Source organism: Mustelus asterias, chromosome 2 (assembly GCF_964213995.1).
Source record: "Mustelus asterias chromosome 2, sMusAst1.hap1.1, whole genome shotgun sequence".
Lineage (NCBI taxonomy): Eukaryota > Metazoa > Chordata > Chondrichthyes > Carcharhiniformes > Triakidae > Mustelus > Mustelus asterias.
In genome coordinates this window covers 61,065,551-61,087,700 of record NC_135802.1, presented here as the reverse complement: position 1 = coordinate 61,087,700, position 22,150 = coordinate 61,065,551, and the positions used below count along the sequence as shown (strand labels likewise).

The window sequence follows — 22,150 nt, the reverse complement described above, 5'->3', positions numbered from 1 at the left end:
TCCATGGATTCCACTCTGGGACGCTGCCTGTAGGTAACTGGTTCCCTCTCCCTTCTGGCCCTCTCCTCCTCTTCTAAGGAGGTACCTGCAGCAGAGTAACAATCTTCATTTTGGCACTGATGTTTCCACAGGTTTCTGCACTCAACGGGCTTATTGGCTGAAGGCCTCTGCAAATCCCAATAAATGTGAAATTTCTCCAGAACAACACTGAAGTGTCAGAAACTGTGAATGCAGCAGCTGCACATCACTTACAGTCAAACTCCTGCCTACGCACCCTTGCATCTGCCTGAGAGTCTTTTAACCCGTCACACATGGCAAACCTATTAAAAATGTCACCACCATCTACATGAGTGGCCCATATACCGAGTGTAAAAGTACACGGGCCAACTAAAATCTCAGACAACTGCCATCTTCATTTACCTAACTGACACTTTATTTGCTCACAGGTGCGCTTCCAAATTCCATGCGTACCCGTTGACTGAAATATCACCAGACGTCAAGATGTCCTTTGGACACCCTCCCAATGCCATTGGGTGATAGTTTACGAATGATGGGGGCTGCCGCGTGCTTGGTCTGCAAATGTAAAATTCAGGCCATGGTATTGGAGAGGCTGGATAGACTGAGACTTCTTTCCCTGGAGCGTAGGAGGCCTAGAGGTGATCATATAGAAGTCTATAAAATAATGAGGGGCGTAGATCAGCTGGATAGTCAACATCTTTTCCAAAAGGTAGGAGAGTCTAAAACTAGAGGGCACAGGTTTAAGGTGAGAGGGGAGAGATACAAAAGGGTCCAGAGGGGCAATTCTTTCACACCGAGGGTGGTGAGTGTCTGGAACAAGCTGCCAGAGGTAGTAGTAGAGGCGGGTACAATTTTGTCCTTAAAAAAGCATTTAGACAGTTACATGGGTAAGATGGGTATAGAGGGATATGGGCCAAAGGTGGGGAATTGGGACTGGCTTAGTGGTTAAAAAGGGTGGCATGGACAAGTTGGGCCGAAGGGCCTGTTTCCATGCTGTAAACCTCTATGACTCTATTGATGAAACATTAGAGCAATTTTCATTCCACACATAGCTCCATTGGATCTGATGAGAATGCTTGATGTTGACACTGGTTCCAAAATTAGAAAGTTATTTTTATATATCATTTACATTCTTCCCTCGGTGAGAGCTATAGCTGAGCTGTCTGAGGCTACAGATTTCCAGCCATCTCCAGCCTGACCCACTTTCTCAGACACTACAGGCTGCAGAGGATCCAAGGCATTATTTAAAAATGAACAGGCTTATTCCTTAGCTTAGCTAACCCCAGTCCTTAATGAATAAAATGAAGAGCATCCAGGTCTCCATGGAGAAACTCCATTAAAAAAATGATATTTTTACAAGTGTTGATAGATGCAATAGGACTGAATATTGGATCTGAACATCTAGGGGGAATTTTCCCGTCCCGCCCGCCAAGGGAACGGAAATCGTAGCGGGCGGGGGACCATGCAGAGGTCCATTGACCTCGGGTGGGATTTTCTTCCTTTGGGGCAAGCGCGGCTGGAAAATCCCACCCCTAGTGTATAGGCTAGTTACTATTTCTAGTTCTTACCTAGTAATTTTCTCCTTTAAGCCCATTTAAGAATCACTAAAATACTCTGCGCAGAAAGTAGATAAGGTATGAAGATAATGGGCAGGGTTTTATGGCCTCGCTCAGCCTGGAATCGTAAAATCCCCCCCAAGGGCAATGGACCTTTCCATTGCCCGTCCCTCTCCCGGTCTGATTCCTGTGGCAGGTGGGGCAGTAAAATCCTGGCCAATGAGTCATTAATAGAAGGCTATGATTAGTTTCAAGAGATCTCTGAGTACACCCTTACAACTTTGAACCACAGTGAATATTAGCTAAAAGCACTTTGAAGAAACCAAGTATTCCTATGCACATGTATGAAGGAGGAAAAGAAGCTGGAGGGATGTTGCAACAGAGTGGGTTAACAAGATTAGGACTATTTGGTTGTGTGGAAGGTAAATGCACTGGTTGAGAGGAATGACCAGTTTTGTAAATGCAATGCAGATTTCAAATCTAAATTTTGAAATATTTTAAAATAATACAAACAATAATACTAACTGTCCAAGAGATAATTAACAGCAACAAATCATCTTTCAATGTCATTACTCCTTACATTTTTGTAAGGGAAGAACTAGATTTAAAATTGTACTGTGATTCCAATGCATGTAATTAAGGAAAGCCCTCATGGAAGGGCAGCACGGTGGCACAGTGGTTAGCACTGCTGCCTCACAGCAGTGATCCGGGTTCGATTCCCAGCTTGGGTCACTGTCTGTGCGGAGTCTGCACATTCTCCCCGTGTCTGTGTGGGTTTCCTCCGGGTGCTCCAGTTTCCTCCCAAAGTCCAAAAGACGTACTGGTTAGGTGCTCTGGCTGTGCTAAATTCTCCCTGAGTGTTCCTGAACAGGTGCCGAAGTGTGGCAACTGGGAGATTTTCACAGTAACTTCATTGCAGTGTTAATGTAAGCCTACTTGTGCCAATAATAAATAAACTTTAAAATTCAGAATCAACACCAGGATTTTGTTAAGTGAAAGTTGTATTTAACTGACTTATTTTGGTGAGAGAATATGGAGGGTCGATGAGGATAATGTTGTTTATGTGGTGCGCATGGACTTCCAAAAGGCATTTGAGAAAGTGCCTCACAGCAGACTTGTGAATAATGTCACAGCTCCTGGAGCCCTAGAGAAGGGCTGGTTCAGTGCAGGTGGAAGAGAGGGAAGAGGCAGCTAATTGGGTGGTCTCAATCTTAGTGACCAAAAGGTCCAGGGCCTGAAATTTGCAGCCGTTGGGTGCGCGGACTCAAAAGCACATGTGAAATGCACTTCTGGCCGCGACCAGCCCTGGAATGCAAAATCACACTGGCTGGCCAATTAACGGACAGCCAGCATGAGACACACGCTGAGAAAGGTTCAGCACTGCTGGGGGAGGTCAAGAAAAGGAAGGATGTGGGCTGGCGCCTCTAATGGGCTCCTCTAAGGTGGACAGCTGCTGCGGTGTTGTCTCAGTGAGCTGCTGACCTCTACAAATTAAAACACAACAAATGGCATCTAGGGCAGCACATTCAAAACACCTGACAGCTGAATGCAGAAAAGCTCAGTCCCCAGACACGTTCTACAATTTTATTTCAGCCCTGAGTTGAGGTTCTACCTCTAACGTGAAGGGAACTTGGCTCGTCCACCAATCGTAAATATAGATGGGCCACATGAAATCACTTTTAATTTACTCCTCAATGAATCTAATTAGTCGCTCAATTTTCAGTGAGCGTGCTTCGACTCCCGTGCAAGCTCGCTGACTGAAATATTACATGAATGTGGGATGACATTGAGACACACGCCCAACATCTTCTCCCTCTGTTTGACATGCTTCCCGCCTGGGCAATGTCAAATTTTGGCCCATGGGTTTCTTGCACTTGCCATTGGAGGTGAGGGTGCAGGCAGCAGAGGGGAGGGGTATAAGAGGATGTTGAAAGAACCCAGCTGTTTGACATTAAGCTGACCTGTAAAGTGAGCAATTTTGGCAGATAGGATCTGGACCTGACAGCGTTTGATGTGGTGATGAACAGCTAAGCCAGTTACCTGCCATAAAAGCAGCGCCTGAAGAGATTACAAGGCAGTGAGGAGTGTAGCTCAGAAAATTAACTCCTTGAGGAAGTATTAAATTACCTGTTTGACAACAGCATTCACGTCACCCAGTAAGGCAACAACAGGCTTCACGTTATTTCCAAGTTCTTCAGCACACAGGTCAACCTTATATAAAGAACACAGAGGTTACTGTTAAATATAAGACATCTGAAATAAAACTGAGGTCAGAGAAGGCAAAATAACAAGATAATCTGGGAAATCTGAAGTAAGAACAGAAAACGCTGGATAAAAACTCCTGAGTCGGATTTTCCGGTTCAAGTCTGGGACTCAGGAGGCAGGACCGATCCAGGTTTGCGTTCCTGCCTCTGTTGCCAGCCTGCTGGGACATGGCATTTTCATGGGTGGGGGGTATCAATGAAGGGTTTGCCACCTAATTAGTGGTGCGACACCAGGGGAGTGGGCCACGCTCTGGCCCGAATTGGCTGTGGCTGCCATCTGTGCGAGGTCTGAAAAAAAAAAGAGGATCTTCACCTTTCTAGTGACCAGGGCAAGAGCTGGGACCTGAGGTAGGGTAGGGAAAAGTTGGTCAAAATCAAAATCTCATTGCCACTCAGTGGTTTTATTGTCCCCAACAAGGCATTTCTTTTTCGATCGAATAAAACTGTTTCAGCTCCTATTCCTGTCAGGCTGATGCTGGTGAGTGTCAGGGAGCTCCTAACTATTATCCGGCCTAATGGAAATCTCAGGAAGTCAGTAGGCACGCTCTTAATGAGCTCTCTAATGACCACAATGTACTCAATTAATGAGGCTGGCGATTCCCTTCCCGGCCCTTCCCGGCCAGTTCATAGAACATAGAACATAGAACAGTACAGCACAGAACAGGCCCTTCAGCCCACGATGTTGTGCCGAGCTTTATCTGAAACCAAGATCAAGCTATCCCACTCCCTATCATCCTGGTGTGCTCCATGTGCCTATCCAATAACCGCTTAAATGTTCCTAAAGTGTCTGACTCCACTATCACTGCAGGCAGTCTATTCCACACCCCAACCACTCTCTGTGTAAAGAACCTACCACTGATATCCTTCCTGTATCTCCCACCACAAACCCTATAGTTATGCCCCCTTGTAATAGCTCCATCCACCCGAGGAAATAGTCTTTGAACGTTCACTCTATCTATCCCCTTCATCATTTTATAAACCTCTATTAAGTCTCCCCTCAGCCTCCTCCGCTCCAGAGAGAACAGCCCTAGCTCCCGCAACCTTTCCTCATAAGACCTACCCTCCAAACCAGGCAGCATCCTGGTAAATCTCCTCTGCACTCTTTCCAGCGCTTCCACATCCTTCCTATAGTGAGGTGACCAGAACAGCACACAATATTCCAAATGTGGTCTCACCAAGGTCCTGTACAGTTGCAGCATAACCCCACGGCTCTTAAACTCCAACCCCCTGTTAATAAAAGCAAACACACTATAGGCCTTCTTCACAGCTCTATCCACTTGACTGGCAACCTTTAGAGATCTGTGGATATGAACCCCAAGATCTCTCTGTTCCTCCACAGTCTTCAGAACCCTACCTTTGACCCTGTAATCCACATTTAAATTAGTCCTACCAAAATGAATCACCTCACATTTATCAGGGTTAAACTCCATTTGCCATTTTTCAGCCCAGCTTTGCATCCTATCTATGTCTCTTTGCAGCCTACAACAGCCCTTCACCTCATCCACTACTCCACCAATCTTGGTGTCATCAGCAAATTTACTGATCCACCCTTCAGCCCCCTCCTCTAAGTCATTAATAAAAATCACAAAGAGCAGAGGACCAAGCACTGATCCCTGCGGCACTCCGCTAGCAACCTGCCTCCAATCCGAAAATTTTCCATCCACCACCACCCTCTGTCTTCGATCAGACAGCCAGTTACCTATCCAATCGGCCAACTTTCCCTCTATCCCACACCTCCTCACTTTCATCATAAGCCGACCATGGGGGACCTTATCAAACGCCTTAGTAAAATCCATGTATATGACATCAACTGCCCTACCTTCATCAACAGTTCAGTTCAGTTCTTGCCCACCCCCCCCCCCACCCCCACCCAGCCACCCCCCCCCCCCCCCCCCCCCCCACCCCTCACGACCGGGAAATCAGCAGAGTCGGGAACAAAGGTGGAAGACCGGCACACAGGCCTCTTTTTTATGTCATCTGTCTCTATTCCTTCCTAATTCGGGAGCCAAAAATCCAGCCCCTTCGTCGACCAACATCTTAAAGAAGCAAAAGCAGTAAATCTTTCAGAGCATGAAGAATCAAAGTTAACCTACATTTCTCAGTTGCTCAATGGCTTGCCATGCATTTCTGTTTTTGGCTGAAATATTGGGGGTTTTTTTGGTGACTTACATTCCTATTCACAAACACAGTAATATTCCAGCACCACATTTTGCCTTGCAGATCAGATTCAAAATACTCAGGGCAGAATCTTATGGGTGTTGGGGCTTCTTGTCCCACCACCCAAACAGTTTTAAATTTATTTATGAGTGTCACAAGTAGGCTTACATTAACACTGCAATGACGATACTGTGAAAATCCCCTACTCGCTACACTCTGGCGCCTGTTCGGGTACACTGAGGGAGAATTTAGCATGGCCAATGCACCTAACCAGCACGTCTTTCAGACTGTAGGTGGAAACTGGAGCACCCGGGGCACTTTAAAGTGACCAGGGCAAGAGCTGGCACCTGAAGTAGAGAAGGGAAAAGTTGGTTATCAAAATCGCATTGCCACTCAGTAGTTTTATTGCCCCAACCATGCTGTTCGTTTTCCATCGAATAAAACCAGCTTGGTGCACAGAACCTGGCAAAATGGTTCAAGTGGGTAGGTAAATGGGTCAGGGGAGAAGGATGGGAGAATTGAAAGACTGAGAAGTGACTGTGGTCAAAGAATGTACGAGGCAAGATTTTTTACACAGAGGGTGGTGGGTGCCTGGAACTCCTTGCCGGGGAAGGTAGGGGAAGCAGATACGATAGTGACTTTTAAGGGGCTTCTGGACAAATACATGAATAGGATGGGAATGGAGGGATATGGTCCCCGGAAGGGTAGGGGGTTTTAGTTCAGTCAGGCAACATGGTCGGTGCAGGCTTGGAGGGTTCCTGAGCTGTAAATTTCTTTGTTTTTTGAGGGAACCCAAGTGTTTGAGGGCTCCTTGTGGGAATTTGAAGTCCAATCGTGCTCTTCCCAGCCCATAAGAAAATCTTTGAAAATCTGCAAACATTCAAACCTTTCTGAGCCTCCTCTGTCCCTCAATTCGCCGTTATAGATTGGCAAGGAAGTGATTACAGTTCCCCTTCACTCACCTTGCACAGGCCTCAGATTAATCTTGTAGTTAGGCCCCAATCTGAATATTTGAAGAGTGCGCCCGCTGTCTTTGCCTGGCTGTCCTTTCTTAGAATTCCAGTCGGCCAGAGGGGGGATGGGAGAGCATTATGCAACTCTCCCCCCCCACTCCACCCCGCCATTACATTTTAACTGTCCCCAAGTACTGCTTTCAGCAATGTGGGATTAAAATGCCTCCCATAATGGTGTGGTAATATCCCTCCAACATTGACTAAAACAACTTACTTGAGATTCACACTGTTTATTACAAAGAAACTAAGAAAGCAGGTGTTGTAGGGTAAATTGACATTGCCAGTACTGTCTTTTACTACAGACAATACAAAACTCACGAGGCAGATATCTCTGTGTAAAGACGCAACGTTAATTTAAACATAAACATAACAGGCAGGTGTTCAGAGATCACCAAAAGGGTTAAGTAACTCTGGAATAGAGCGGAAGATTCTCTCCGATCAATCTGACATTTACAATCAAAAACAGATCAATTATAGTTTTTCTTATCAATTATTCCTGCCTTACGTTAGTTTAAAATCAATTACATCTAGTATACACACATCAATAATAATCTCTGGCATTCACCTCAGCCAATTGCATTCCACCATCCAGTATAATGATATCATATCCATCCATTTAATCCGGATGCTATCTCCCATCTTGGCTAAAGTCACTTCCTGGTTGCCTGGTTACCCTAGACGCTACAAGGGTCAAAGTGGACGTTCCCACCGGATCATTGCCAATCTGGATGAACACGTGGTCCTGCGTCGAGGCGCTTACTTATCCTAAGTATAGACAATGAATCGAGCCTACTTACAAAGTTGCAAGATGTGTTACCTCACCAGGAACTTTCTGATAAGAATTTCGCTAACTATGGGGTTCCCAGGCCTTTGGCTCTGAACTCTTCACCTTTACCATCATCCCTTACAGTAACCTGCTTTCGGCTGAAGACAGCAATGATTCATATAATACTTAAAATACATTTAAAAGATCAATATATATTTTAAAATCATAATGATTTGTTTAATTCTCTTATTGCATTCACATATACCTGAACTATTTGTCTCATTGGCTTACTAACTTTGTTGCAAGGATCATTTAACTCTTTGCTGGTCATGCTGTCAGTGCCTAAATGTATTCTGTTATGTACCTTATTAGCTAATTGGAAACTTCCCACTTCAGCAGGCGATCCAGCAGTCAGAGAGTGAGGTTAGATTAACAGACGAGAACATACTTCAATTGTCTAAATTGTATATATATTACCTTGCTATATAGGCATACAAACTAGATATACAGCTGAGGGCAAGATGAACAATAATTAGCTTAGTGGCTGAAGTATTAAAAATGTGATTGATCGCTCTGAGTGTAAAAACTGAAACATATGATCAGCAGCTCTCCGTACCTGTATGATTTTCACATCAGGATGAAACCTCGGTGGGTGTCCAAAATGCAAAATCCAGTTTAATCTGGCTCCGAGTAGCAGAATCACATCTGCATTCTGCAAGGCTCTGAAGTAAGAAAAACATCCAGTCAAGCACTTCTGGTTGTAAACCAAATAACGAATAATCCGATCCTCCATTCTTTGTTTTCTGGGAAAGGAAAGCTGGACAAGGATAGAAGATGCACTGACACTGGGATAGGTTTTCCCGTAAGGTGATGGCATTCCCGATAAGAAGCCGATTGAGAAGGTGATATTCCAATAGAAAAATGCTGACTCAGTGAATGGAGAATCAATTACATCACACAATGTACATCTAATAACAGCGAATAATGGGAAATCTGATCAACAGAGGCAGCAGTCATTTCACACGGGCTAAATGGACCAAAACATGGCAGTGTTGGTTCCGTCGAGAAAAATGGCATTCTCTCCAGAGAAATAGGTCAGATTTCTCTCCAGATCTTACACACTCTGCCACAAAGAAACAGCTGGCTGAGTTTCACGTTGTCAAGTAGGGGCAGGGCCTCAGCACACTGGCAAAGCCCGGCTGCACTGAGATCAGGGTGCCCTTTCAGAACAAAAAATTACCTCCCCACCAGTCCACCATGGAAGCCTCCCCCATCGAAGCCAGCACTTCTCCCCCCATCGAAGCCAGCACTTCTCCCCCATCGAAGCCAGTACTTTTCCCCCCATCGAAGAGCACTTCTCCCCCCATCAAAGCCAGCACTTCTGTCCCCGTCACCACCCCTCCAACTACAATAGGAGTCGGAGCCAGTACCTCTCCACCCCTCCCCCAACAGTCAGTCAGTCAGTGCTATCAGCAGCCTCCCCACCCCCGAACATCGGACCCCTTCTCCTCCAACCACTCACACGGTCATTGCTGGCATCCCCAGCTCCCATGTCCGCTCCGGGCCATCACCACGTACCAATAAATCCACACACACCCCCCCTCCCAACTCCCCATGAGTTGGATTTTCTGGTGGGTGTCAGCACCCTCTGACGCAACTTTCCAAGAGTTGTTCTCCTAGTTGGCCACCTCCATGTCACCCTCATCCGACTAAGGAAGAACATACGAACAAACAAATTGGGGGCAGGAACAGGCCACTTGGCCCTTCGAGCCTGCTCTGCCATTCAATAAGGTCATGGCAGATCTGTTTGTCACCTCCTGTCTACCCCTGATAACCTTTCACCCCATTGTCTACCAAGAATCTATCTACCTCTGTCTTAACAATATTCAATCATATCTTCTGTCCCTTCATCCAAATAATTTATGTAAATGGAAAAGGTTGAGCCCCAACACTGCTGTGGCACACTTCTCATTACATCTTGCCAACCAGAAAATGACCCATTTATGCCTACTCTCTGCTTCCTGTTATCCAGTCAATCTTCTTTCCATGCCAATATATTATACCTATACCTTGAGCTATTATTTTCCACAATAACCTTTGATGTGGCACCTTATCAAACGCCTTCTGGAAATCTAAGCATAGTACATCCACCGGGTCCCCTTCATCCAGTCCAATTAATTGATTAAACATGATTTCTCTCTCACAAAACCATGTTGACTCTATCTGATTAACCTTGACTGTATCTAAATGCCCTGTTGTAACATCTTTAATAATAGATTCTAACATATTCCCTCTGGCAGACCTTAAACTAACTGGCCTGTAGTTTCCTGCCTTCTCTCTCCCTCCCTGAAGGGAATAAATGTATTGTAGTTCAAAAAAACCCAGCTTTGACAAAGGGTCATCTGGACTCGAAACGTCAGCTCTTTTCTCTCCACACAGATGCTGCCAGACCTAGAATCATAGAGTCATAGAGGTTTACAGCATAGAAACAGGCCCTTTGGTCCAACTTGTCCATGCCGCCCTTTTTTTTAAACCCCCAAGCTAATCCCAATTGCCCGCATTTGGCCCATATCCCTCTATACCCATCTTACCTATGTAACTGTTTAAATGCTTTTTAAAAGACAAAATTGTACCCGCCTCTACTACTATCTCTGGCAGCTTGTTCCAGACACTCACCACTCTCGGTGTGAAAAAATTGCCCCTCTGGACACTTTTGTATCTCTCCCCTCTCACCTTAAACCTATGCCCTCTAGTTTTAGACTCCCCTACCTTTGGGAAAAGATATTGACTATCTAGCTGATCTGTGCTCCTCATTATTTTATAGACCTCTATAAGATCACTCCTCAGCCTTCTACGCTCCAGAGAAAAAAGTCCCAGTCTATCCAGCCTCTCCTTATAACTCAAACCATCAAGACCCGGTAGCATCCTAGTAAATCTTTTCTGCACTCTTTCTGGTTTAATAATATCCTTTCTATAATAGGGTGACCAGAACTGTACACAGTTCTGCTCAGATTTTCCAGCACTTTCTCTTTAGGTTACTGGCTTGCTTCTGTCAAACATCCACCCTCCTTCTGTGATCCATATAGTAATATCACCCCAGCCTCCAAAACTACAATCCATTTATTCCCTTCAGTCCCCTCCTCCGCACCCACTCTCAGACCTATAACTTGCCTTGTAGACATGAGAATCAGAATTAGGTTTATGTATAAACAACCATTTTAAGGGGGGTTCATCCAGTCAGTATCACAAGCAATGATCATTTTAAGTGAGCCTGTGAATTTGGCAGATGCTGGATTTTCAAAGCATGTTTTATAAAGTGCTGCACTTTTATTTAACTGAAAAATTGGTTATGTGCAAGGAAGCTGTACATGGATATACAATTCAAATACTAGCTAAGCAATGTAAAAGAAAAACAAGTTAATTTTATTTACAGATTCAGGAAACTGGGAATGTCTGCTGCGACTCTCACCAATTTTATACTGACGCACCATAGAAAGCATTCTTTCTGGTTGTATCACAGCTTGGAATGGCTCCTGCTCTGACCAAGACCGTGAGACACTACAAAGGGTTGTGAACGTAGCCCAGTCCATCATACAAACCAGCCTCCAATCCATTGATTCTGTCTACACTTCCCGCTGCCTCGGAACAGCAACCAGTTTAATCAAGGATCCCACGCATCCTGGACATTCTCTCTTCCATCTTCTTCCGCCAGGAAGGAGATACAAAGGTCTGAGTTCACATGCCAACCGACTCGAGAACAGTTTCTCCCTTGCTGCTATCAGACTTTTGAATGGATCTATCAAATATTAAACTTTTTTTTCACCCTATCTGTAACTGCAACACTATATTCTGCCTCTCCTTTCCTGCTCCCTATGTACTCTATGAACAGTATGTATAGAGTGCAAGAAACAATGCTTTTCACTGTCTCCCAACACTTGTGATAATAACAAATCAAATCAAATCAAAGATGCATGCATTTTTCTGATTATTAAAGAATGGTAAGGATGAAGCTTTAGCTGGGTTAAAACCCAGTCACTGGGCCTCAGTGCTAGAAATCTTGGGGTGATGCTGTCATTTTCCTCCACATCCTACCAACCAGAGCAATTTCCATCAATGGGAAAACACAGAAATACAAAACATTGCAAAATGTGATGATTAAAACAGAGCTTTCTTGAGGATTTCCATTCTATTAGCATCCGTTCCATCCAGCTTTGCTATGTATTTATCTAGCCGAGATCAGATTATACATTAAAGAGTTTAATGTTTGAAAATCAAACAAACAGGGGTGACACAGTGGCACAGTGGTTAGCACTGCTGCCTCACAGCGTCAGGGACCCGGGTTCAATTCTGACCTCGGGTCACTGTCTGCATGGAGTTTGCACATTCTCCCTGTGTCTGCGTGGGTTTCCGCTGGTTGCTCCAGTTTCCTCCCACAGTCCAAAGATGCGTGGGTTAGGTGGATTGGCCATGCTAAATTGACTCTTAGTGCCAGGGGGATTAGCAGGGTAAATATGTGGGGTTATGGGGATAGGGCCTGGGTGGAATTGTGGTCGGTGCAGACTCAACGGGCCGAATGGCCTCCTTCTGCACTGTAGGAATTCTATGATTCTATTCTATGACATCCGAAACCAGTGTGATGTAGATATTTTAGATATGGAGCTCATCTCCACTGATCTGGTCTAATGTGCTGAAGGTAAACATAAACACAAAAGCAAAATACTGCACATACTGGAAATCTGAAATCAAAGCAGAAAATGTTGGAAACACTCAGCAGATCAGGCATATTCTGAACTAAAACCCATTAGCCAAATTGACTGAATAAGCAGACTCTAAATACACCAATAATTGATATTTATAAAGCAGTTTTAACAGTAAAACACCCCAAGGTGTTTCTCAGGGGCATCATAGAACAAAGTATGACCACAATAGGAGACATTAGGTCAGATAAGCAATAGTTGGTCAAAGAAGTAAGTTTTAAGGAGCATTTTGAATGAGGAAAATGTTTTGAAAGGCAGAGAGTTTTTTTGGGAGGGGGTTCCAGGAAGCTGAAGGCACATCCATCAATGTTGGGGCAATTATAGTTGGGAATGCAAAGGAGGCCAAGGTTAAAGGAGTGGAGATATGTCAGAGGGTTGCAGTCTTTCAGGTGATCATTGAGACAGGGAAGGGCAAGGACATGGAGGAACTTGAAAACAAGGATGAGATTATTAAAATCTTTAACTTTAACGGGAGTCAGTGTAGGTCAGCGAGCACAGGGGGGATACGGGAGTGGGACTTGCTGCAAGATAAGCCACGAGCAGCAGAGGTTACTGAGTATAGAATGTGGGAACACACCCAACAGTGTGTTGGCATTGTCAAATCTAGAGGTAATAAAGGCATGGATGAAGGTTTCAACAGCAGGCAAGAGACAGGGACGAGGAATTGCACATACAAACACAAGATGAATATTTTATTAGAAGATCCCCCAAAAAGTTTGTTCACATGAACTTTTAAACAACCAGTGTTTTATAAAGAAAGCATGATAGTGGATATGTCACTGGAATTAATCATGGTGCTTACAGGAAGTGCGTATTAGAAAAGACTTGTTGCACACACACACACACACACACAGAAGATGTTTGCAACAGCAAATGGATGGTGGATATCAGTGTAATTAAAAATGCAATTTATGGGGAAATGCATTTGCATTCGTGTTCCTATGCACAGGAAATGGAAATTGAACTATGTTTAAACAGGAGGTTTTAATAGATTCCTCTATATTTTAAATGTAGTGCCCAGACTTCTTTTTGACTTTGAAAAGACTTAATTTGTAATACCAACCTGGACCTGGCTGCAGAAACACAGTTGAGATGGTTGTCAGGTACCACACCTTTCCCCATCGGAGTAGGCAGAAATGGTAATCCACAGGTGTTTACGAGCTTTCTGATATTATCTTCTGCACGAGAATAGGCTGCACCTTTAAGAAATGAAAGCCACGTATCAATAATGTTATGTCTGTCTCCAGGAACAAATATTTCCAATATAATCATGAAAGAATGTATCTTCCTACAATTCCTAGAATCTTTTACTATCAATTCTATAGCCTATGGTCATCAGACCGTTATATTAATTTGTTGATGCAGTAATTCCTCGCTCGATACTTTAGATTCAATGCAATTTAAAACTTGCTTCAGATGAATAAAGATCTTTTTAAAATTAACTTACTGTAGAACTATAGAATCATAGAATAGTTACAGCTTGTCCAAACCAGGCCAGTTCTCTGCAAAAACGATTTAATCCTGGCCTCATCCTGTAGCCCTGTAACTCTTTCTCTTCAGGTGTTAATCCAATTCCCTTTTGAAACCCACCTTCAGCCTCCATCATAGAATCACAGAAACAGCTTCTCTCTCTCTGCTCTGTGCAGACCCTTCATGAATTTGAATACTTGATAACAAGCCCAGCTTCTCCAATCTGTCCACATCACTGAAATCCCTTTCCCTGGATCCATTCTCGCAAGTCTTCTCTGCACTCTTTCTAAAAGACTTCAGATCTTTCCTAAAATGTGAAGCCCAGTATGGAACACAATGCTCCAGTTGAGGTTGAAGCAGAGTTTTATAAAAGTGCATCAAAATTTCGTTGCTTTTATACTCTGCCCCTATGTATAAAGTAAGGAGTCTAACAACACCAGGTTAAAGTCCAACAGGTTTATTTGGTAGCAAACGCCAAACCTGTTGGACTTTAACCTGGTGTTGTTAGACTCCTTACTGTGTTTACCCCAGTCCAACGCCGGCATCTCCACATCATGACTTCCTATGTATAAAGCCCAGGATCCTGTAAGTCTGTTTAACCATTTTCTCAACCTTCAATAATTTGTGTACATATCTTCCCACGACTTTCTGTTCCTGCAACCCCTTTCAAATTGTACCCTTCATTTTATATTGCCTGTCCTGATTCTTCCTACCAAAACTTATCATTTCATATTTCTCTGCAGCAAAATTTCACTTGACCTGTGACTGCTCATTTCACCAATGCGCTTAGAGTCTATCACTAATCTCCTCACAGTTCACAATATTTCTAGATTTTGAAATTGTGCCTGATACACCTAAGTCTTCAATATAAATGAAGAAAAGCAGTATTCCTAATACCAATTCCTGGGAAATCCCATTGTATAACCTTCTTTTCTTTTAATTCTTTGGTAGGATGTGGATGTCACCGGCTAGGCCAGCATTTGTTGCCCATCCCTAACTGCCCTTGAGAAGGTGGTGGTGAGCTGCCTTCTTCCATCTGGTACAAGCACACCCACATTGCTGTTAGGAAGTGAGTTCCAGGATTTTGACCCAGTGATAGCGAAGAAACAACAACATAGTTCCAAGTCAGGATGGTGTGCAGCTTGACGGGGAATTTGTAGGTTGTGGCGTTCCCATGTCTCTGCTGTCCTTGTCCTTCCAGGGTGAAAGAAGTCACAAATTTGGAAGATAGTGTATAAGGAGGCTCGGCAAGTTGCAACAGTGCATCTATTAGATGATACGTACTGTGTCAGTGGTGGAGGTTTAAGATGATGGATGGGATGCCAATTAAGTGGGCTGCTTAGTACTGAATGGTGCCAAGCTTCTTGCGTGTTGTTGGAGCCGCACTCATTCAGGCAAGTGGAGTGTATTGAATCACACTCCTGACTTGTGCCTTGTAGATAGGATTTCAGGAAGAGAGTTACTTGCCACAGAATTCCCAGCCTCTGACCTGCTCTTGTAGCCACAGTCAGAGAAATAACCATTTGTCACCAACCACCTGTTTCCATCACTCGGCCAATTTTGTTTCCATGTTCCTTTTATTCCATAGGTTTCAACAATGCTGGCAAGTCTATTATATGGGACTTTATAAAATGCCTTTTGGAAGTTTATATACATCAACCATAATAGCCCCATCAATGCTCTCAGTTACTCACCAAAAACTCAAATCAAGTTAGTCAGATACAATCTACCTCAAACAAAGCTGTGCTGTTTTTTATTATTCATTTGTGAGACATGGGCATCGCTGCCTGGCCAGCATTTATTGTAAGAAGTCTCACAACACCAGGTTAAAGTCCAACAGGTTTATTTGGTAGCACAAAGCCACTAGCTTTCGAAGCGCTGCTCCTTCATCGGGTGAGTGGGAGTTCTGTTCACAAACTCCCACTCACCTGATTTGTGTCTTTATATGCCCTGTTTGTGAACAGAACTCCCACTCACCTGGTGAAGGAGCAGCACTCTGAAAGCTTGTGGCTTGTGCTACCAAATAAACCTGTTGGACTTTAACCTGGTATTGTGAGACTTCTTACTGTGCTTACCCCAGTCCAACGCCGGCATCTCCACATCACAGCATTTATTGCCCGTCCCTAGTTGCTCTTGAACTGAGTGTCTTGCTCGGCTATTTCAGAGTCAACCACATTGCTGTGGCTCTGGAGTCACATGTAGGCCACACCAGGTAAGGACAGCAGATTTCCTTCCCGAAAGGACATGAGTGAACCAGATGGATTTTTCCGACAATCGACAATGGTTTCATGGTCCTCAGTAGAAGATTCTTAATTCCAGATATTTTTTATTGAATTCAAATTCCACCATCTGCCGTGGCGGGATTCGAACCAACGTCCCCAGAACATAAGCTGGGTTTCTGGATTAACAGTCTAGCGGTAATACCACTGGGCCATCGCCTCCCCTCAGCTTTCCTTAATTAACCCATCTTTGTCCAAGTGACTTAATTTTGATCGGATAATAGTTTCTAAAAGCTTTCTCACCAGTGAGGTTAAACTGACTAATAGTTGAAGAGGTTGTTTTTAAACCCTTTTTTAAACAAACATGTACAATTCTCCAGTCGTCTGACAGCAATTCTACATCAAAGGACTGGAAGACTATGGCTAGCATTACTGCAATTTCCAGCCTTTCTTCCCTCAGAATCGTCAGATGTATCCCATCCAGTCATGGTGACTTATCAAAAGTACAAGTCTTTTGAGTACTTCTTTTTTTGATTTTTAGCCCACCAAGAATCTCAATGCCTCCTCTTTCACTATGACTTTGGCAGCACCTTACATGCAAAGCATCACATTTGGTGCTTGCCTTGCACTGAGCCACACACAGGAGGAATTTAAATGCATCTTAACTGCATTTAAAATATTTTATCAGTTGCATCTTAAACACATACTCAATAGTGCTGGATGTTGGACAAACAGCCTGACAGTTCAGAAACAGAACTCCAGAGAGATGGTGGTGAAGCAGATCAGTGTCATCCGGTTGAAGGTGATGTTGCCAAGAGAGAAGGTGGGGAATAGCAGCGAGCCAAGATCCTTGGAGGAACTCAGACATAGCGGTTCCTGCACAGAAAGTAAACCCATTGCAGTCAGATCTCTGGCTCGGGTTGTATAGATAAGATTGGAACCATATTGGAAATGCAAAGGGTTGTGAACGTAGCCCAGTCCATCACACAAACCAGCCTCTCACCCATTGACTCTGTCTACACTTCCCGCTGCCTCGGCAAAGCAGCCAGCGTAATCAAGGACCCCACTCACCCCAGATATTCTCTCTTCCACCTTCTTCCATCGAGATAAAGAATCAAAAATCTGAGGTCACATACCAACCGACTCAAGAACAGCTTCTTCCCTGCTGCCCTCAGACTTTTGAATGGACTACGTTATATTAAGCTGATCTTTCTCTACATTCTAGCTGTGACTGTAACACTATATTCTGCACCATCTCCTTTCCTTCTCCCCTATGTACTCTATGTGCGGTATGTTTTGCCTATACAGTGCGCAAGAAACAATCCTTTTCACTGCATCCCAATACTTGTGATAATAATGAGCCAAATCAAATCAAAGATGATTAAGTACCATTTAGCTGCTCAATGAAGGGAAGGTGGAGTAAGAGGATAGTATGGTCAACCACTCCAAACTCTGAAAACAGATCAACAGGGCTGAGGAGACATAGATTAGCGAAATGATAATCACATAGGATGTCATTTGTTACTTTAAGATCCATTTCGGTACTGTTGCAGGGGCAGAAACCTGATTGGAGGGATCCAAGCAAGGAATTCCAGGAACGTTGAGCTTAAGAAGTGACAACAGGTTCAAGGATTTTTAAATTTTAAAAAAATTAACAATAAAATTACAATAAATTTGTCGACTTGCTCATCTTTGACTCTATCTTTGGTTTGAAATGCCCGTATATCTCTTCACCTGTCTCCCTCTCCCTTTGGGACCTACTGTTTGTGTCCTGCTATCTGACCTGAATTTGCACCACTCTTCTTTTGACAGGTGACCCAACAAGGTAACAGACTACAGCTTCCAGCATGGCACAGTAGAGCAAGGCATAATTCAGAATATTGCTGCCACCTACTGCTCAAAGTGGAAGGGCAGAGTTGATGCAAAGTAGACGATGAGGGGTATGTGTGAATAGCCAGTATCGCCAGACATTTTCTTTAACAAAGGATCTTCTCAATTTTTGGATTTAAGAAAGTCTCTCAGATACAATATGGAATTTAAATTCAAGGAAAAAAAACTCTTGGAATATGTACTATCAAATTCCTCATGTTGCTGACACTACTAAAACAGAGAGGTTTCATTGTAAATTGAGTTAAAAGGCAGTGATTAAGCTACTAACAAGAGGTCTCACTTGGAGGTAATTTAGAGTATAAAGTAGATGTCAGAACTCAGTGTATAACTGCCCTGGATTAATGAACAAATCTGTTTTATCTGTCCTGAGTCTGTTATCAGAATTATTTAACCAGAAGGGAAATTCCATTTTTTCTTGAAGTCCGATAGATGTAATATTACAATCTTGTACCTGATGCCCAATCCCCTTCCCTTCCCAGGGTAAGTCACACTCCTCATTTTAGGCTTTATTGATATCATATAATGCAAGACAATGATGCATCAGACCGTAAACTACTACTGAGCGATTCCATGGGGTGATCAAGTGTTAAGTAAAGAAAATAAACCAAAGGAAAAAAACATTTTCTTGTTCTGGGTGCTCTTCACAAATGCTTTAGGGAACTACATTATAAAAATACATATCACAATGATAGATGCAGGAAGAAAGAAGTCACTCCATGCATTTATGTGGTGCTTGTTTCTGTTTAAAGATCTCAAGTACTTCATAAAGTAAATTACGGCTGGGGTACATTGCTCTGGATGCATGTACGCCAGCAACATCCACAAACAGCAGTGAGCTAAATGGCCCGTTCATCTGTTTTTTTGATGCTTTGAGTTAAGACGAATGTTGGCCCCGATACCAGAACATCTCCCTACTTTCCTTTGAGAGCCAAGCCATTCAATAAAGTGACTGGAGTGCCTCAGTTTTAAATACTATTTGAAGAACAACATTTCCAACACTGCAGCGTTCTGTCGATACTACACTGGATGATTAACTTAGTTCAAACATTTCAGTTAAAGTTTGATTAATTGGCCAAATGAGAGAACACCAAGCTCAAGCAATACAGTCATCCAATAGCCCTTATATGTTGTATGACAACAGCTTCTTTTTATTCATTTAAGGATGTGGGCATCACTGGTTGGCCCGCATTGATTGCCCATTCCTAGTTGCCCTTGAAAAGGTGGTGGTGAGCTGCCTTCTTGAACTACTGCAGTCCCTGAGGTGTAGGTGTAGGAAAGTGAGTAACTTGGAAAGGAACCTCCAGGTGTGGTGTTCCCAGGTATCTGCTGCTCTTGCCCTTCAAGATAGTAATGGTCATGGGTTTAGAAGGTGCTGCCTAAGGAGCCTTGGTGAGTTCCTGCAGTGCATCTTGTAGATGGTATACATGGCTGCCACTGTACATCAGTGTTGAAGGGATTGGATGTTTGTAGATGGGGTGACAATCAAGCGGACTACCTTGTCCTGGATGGTGTCTAGCTTCTTGAGTGTTGTTGGAGTTGCACTCATCCAGAAGAGTATTCCATTACACTTCCAACTTGTGCCTTGTAGATGGTGGACAAACTCTGGGAGGTCAGAAGGTGAGTTACTCACCGCAGGGTTCCTAGGCTCTGACCTGCTCTGTCAGAAGTCTCACAACACCAGGTTAAAGTCCAACAGGTTTATTTAGTAGCAAATACCATAAGCTTTCGAGTCCATCTGACGAAGGGGCAGCGCTCCGAAAGCTTATGGTATTTGCTACCAAATAAACCTGTTGGACTTTAACCTGGTGTTGTGAGACTTCTTACTGTGTTTACCCCAGTCCAACACCGGCATCTCCACATCACTGCTCTGTCAGCCCAGGATGTTGATAGTGGGGGATTCAGCGATGGTAATGCCATTGAATGTCAAGGGGTGACAGTTAGATCATCTCTTGTTGGAGATGGTCATTGCCTGACACTTGTGTGGCACGTATACCCCTTGCCATAGGCTGCATTACAATAACTCTATGGGCCCGATTTTATTTAAAAAACGGGCACGAAATCACGGTAAAGTTGGGTGTCGGGCCTATACCGCGATCTGCACCCGATTCCGTGCAGATCGTGGCTTTACCGACACCCGATTCGGGCGCGGGTCCGGCCTGCGCCCGAATCGAGCGGCCCAACGATTTAAATGCATTAGCATGCATTTAAATCGATTTAATGAACCACACGCCCAACTCTACCGCCAAATCCCACTTTACCGTCTTCTGGCCCATTCCGGATCCGCGCTTTTAGCGACCTGCAGAATAAAAGTCCGAAGCGGATTTCTATTCTGCAGGGGAACCTCCGAAGCCCTCTCTGCCCTTGTGAAGTCACCATCCTCCTCGACCATCCTTCGCGGACCCCCCCCCCCCCCCCCGCCCCAGGATCGGACCCCCCTGGGAGGCAGGCCCCCCTCGGCAGAGCACACCCCCAACCTACCTCGATCGCTGGTCTCCCTCCACCATCCTTCCATTAGCAAGATAAGCTGTATGTTCCTCAGCTAGATCCACTTTGGTCAACACAAAAATGGTCCTTCTGCCTTGTGGGTCCATCTGGCTCACCAAGTCAGTTACAATACTGCGTTCAGCATCTACTGAACCATCTTGGATACAAAGGGTAATGAATGGTACTGGTCGATCTTCCTGGTGCTATCAGTACTGTAACATCAGGAATGGCTGCCGACACCAAGGATATAATTTTTAGCATAAGCAAGGCGTACATGCAGAACTCTAATGCCATTATCCTTTGTATCCAAGATGGTTCAGTAGATGCTGAACACAGTATTGCAACTAACTTGGTGAGCCAGATGGACCCGTCACACCCCCTCTCCTCCTCCCACCCCCCAGAGGGTGATCTGGGTCCCACCGCCTCTCCTCCTCCCACCCTCTCTCTCCCCCCCCCCCCAGATGATCTTTTTTTTTCGAACTGCGCATGCGCAGTTCAGAGCTCCGATCGTTCCGGCAGCGCTAAGCCCCGCCCACAGCACGAATTGGACCGGAGCCGGCAAAAAGCATATGGGTGCGCTGGAAAGAGGATTCCGGGCTCGGATCTATTTGACGCCCAGATTCGGCACTTAGACTCAAAATGGTAAAATCAGGCCCTATGTGTTTCATTATGATGGGTTAAAAAAATCAACATTCATTCAAATTTTCAATAGTGATTTCAGATATTAATCAATCAGTAAAACCTTTTTTGAGTATAATACGTAGAAGAATTTTTACTCACGGCATACTTATATATTACCCTGAAGAATTATAATAATGTCACATCCCAGAGTTCTTCTCCCTCCTCTCAGGGACTCTGAATGGGCATTAACAAGGCACGAATGATTTGAATAGTGTCTCACTGATCTCAAAAGATAAAAGTGCACATCAAAGATCTATGGGCGGAATTGTCCGGCCGCGCTGGTCTAAAAGCCGGAAATTCCCACCCGATCGTCAATGGCGTTTCCCATTCTCCACAACCTGCCCGTTAAAATTCCATTGGCGGCGGGATGGGAGAATTCCGGCCTATATTTCTGAATCTTCCAGGTTTGGCTTCTTTTTAATTATCATATCCACTTGTTACAGATAAATAGTAACACACAAGTAGAAGAGCTATACAGCATTATTCCTATTGGAGAGATTTTGACAGATTATTACAAAGTGGTCATTGGAGTGGAAGTTTACAGTGTTACAGCTCAATAACGTGTGAAAAACCTGCACTTAGTAGTCTTGATATCCCTTGAAGCATGTGTAAAATTTTTAACACTTCTTTGGAAAGATAGGGTACCCTTTGAATCATTTGCCAGTGTTTGAATTTTAAAAATGCCCCCAAAACAAAACAAGACTTCCTGGTGCAGGAGACATGTTGACCAACTCTCGCTCCCTCTCTGACTCTCGCTCCCTCTCTAACCCCCCTCCCTCTCTGACTCTCGCTGCAGTGGTTCTGCAGCTTGAACCCAAGGTCAGTGTTGGGTGCCTGTGGGTCACAGAGATTTAGCTTGTTCAGATTGGACAATG

The 22,150-nt window shown here is 44.1% G+C and overlaps 1 protein-coding gene across 1 annotated transcript in view; it reads right to left on the bottom strand.

Annotated features, from left to right (window-relative positions):
• hacl1 (2-hydroxyacyl-CoA lyase 1) overlaps window positions 1-22,150 on the bottom strand; it is an 89,971-nt gene that overhangs the window by 37,857 nt on the left and 29,964 nt on the right. The window contains exons 9-11 of the mRNA XM_078236105.1: window positions 13,595-13,730; window positions 8,391-8,496; window positions 3,702-3,785 (exon numbers count right to left, since the gene is read on the bottom strand). Coding sequence (XP_078092231.1) covers window positions 3,702-3,785; window positions 8,391-8,496; window positions 13,595-13,730 — 326 coding nt within the window. The remainder of the gene's footprint in view (window positions 1-3,701; window positions 3,786-8,390; window positions 8,497-13,594; window positions 13,731-22,150) is intronic.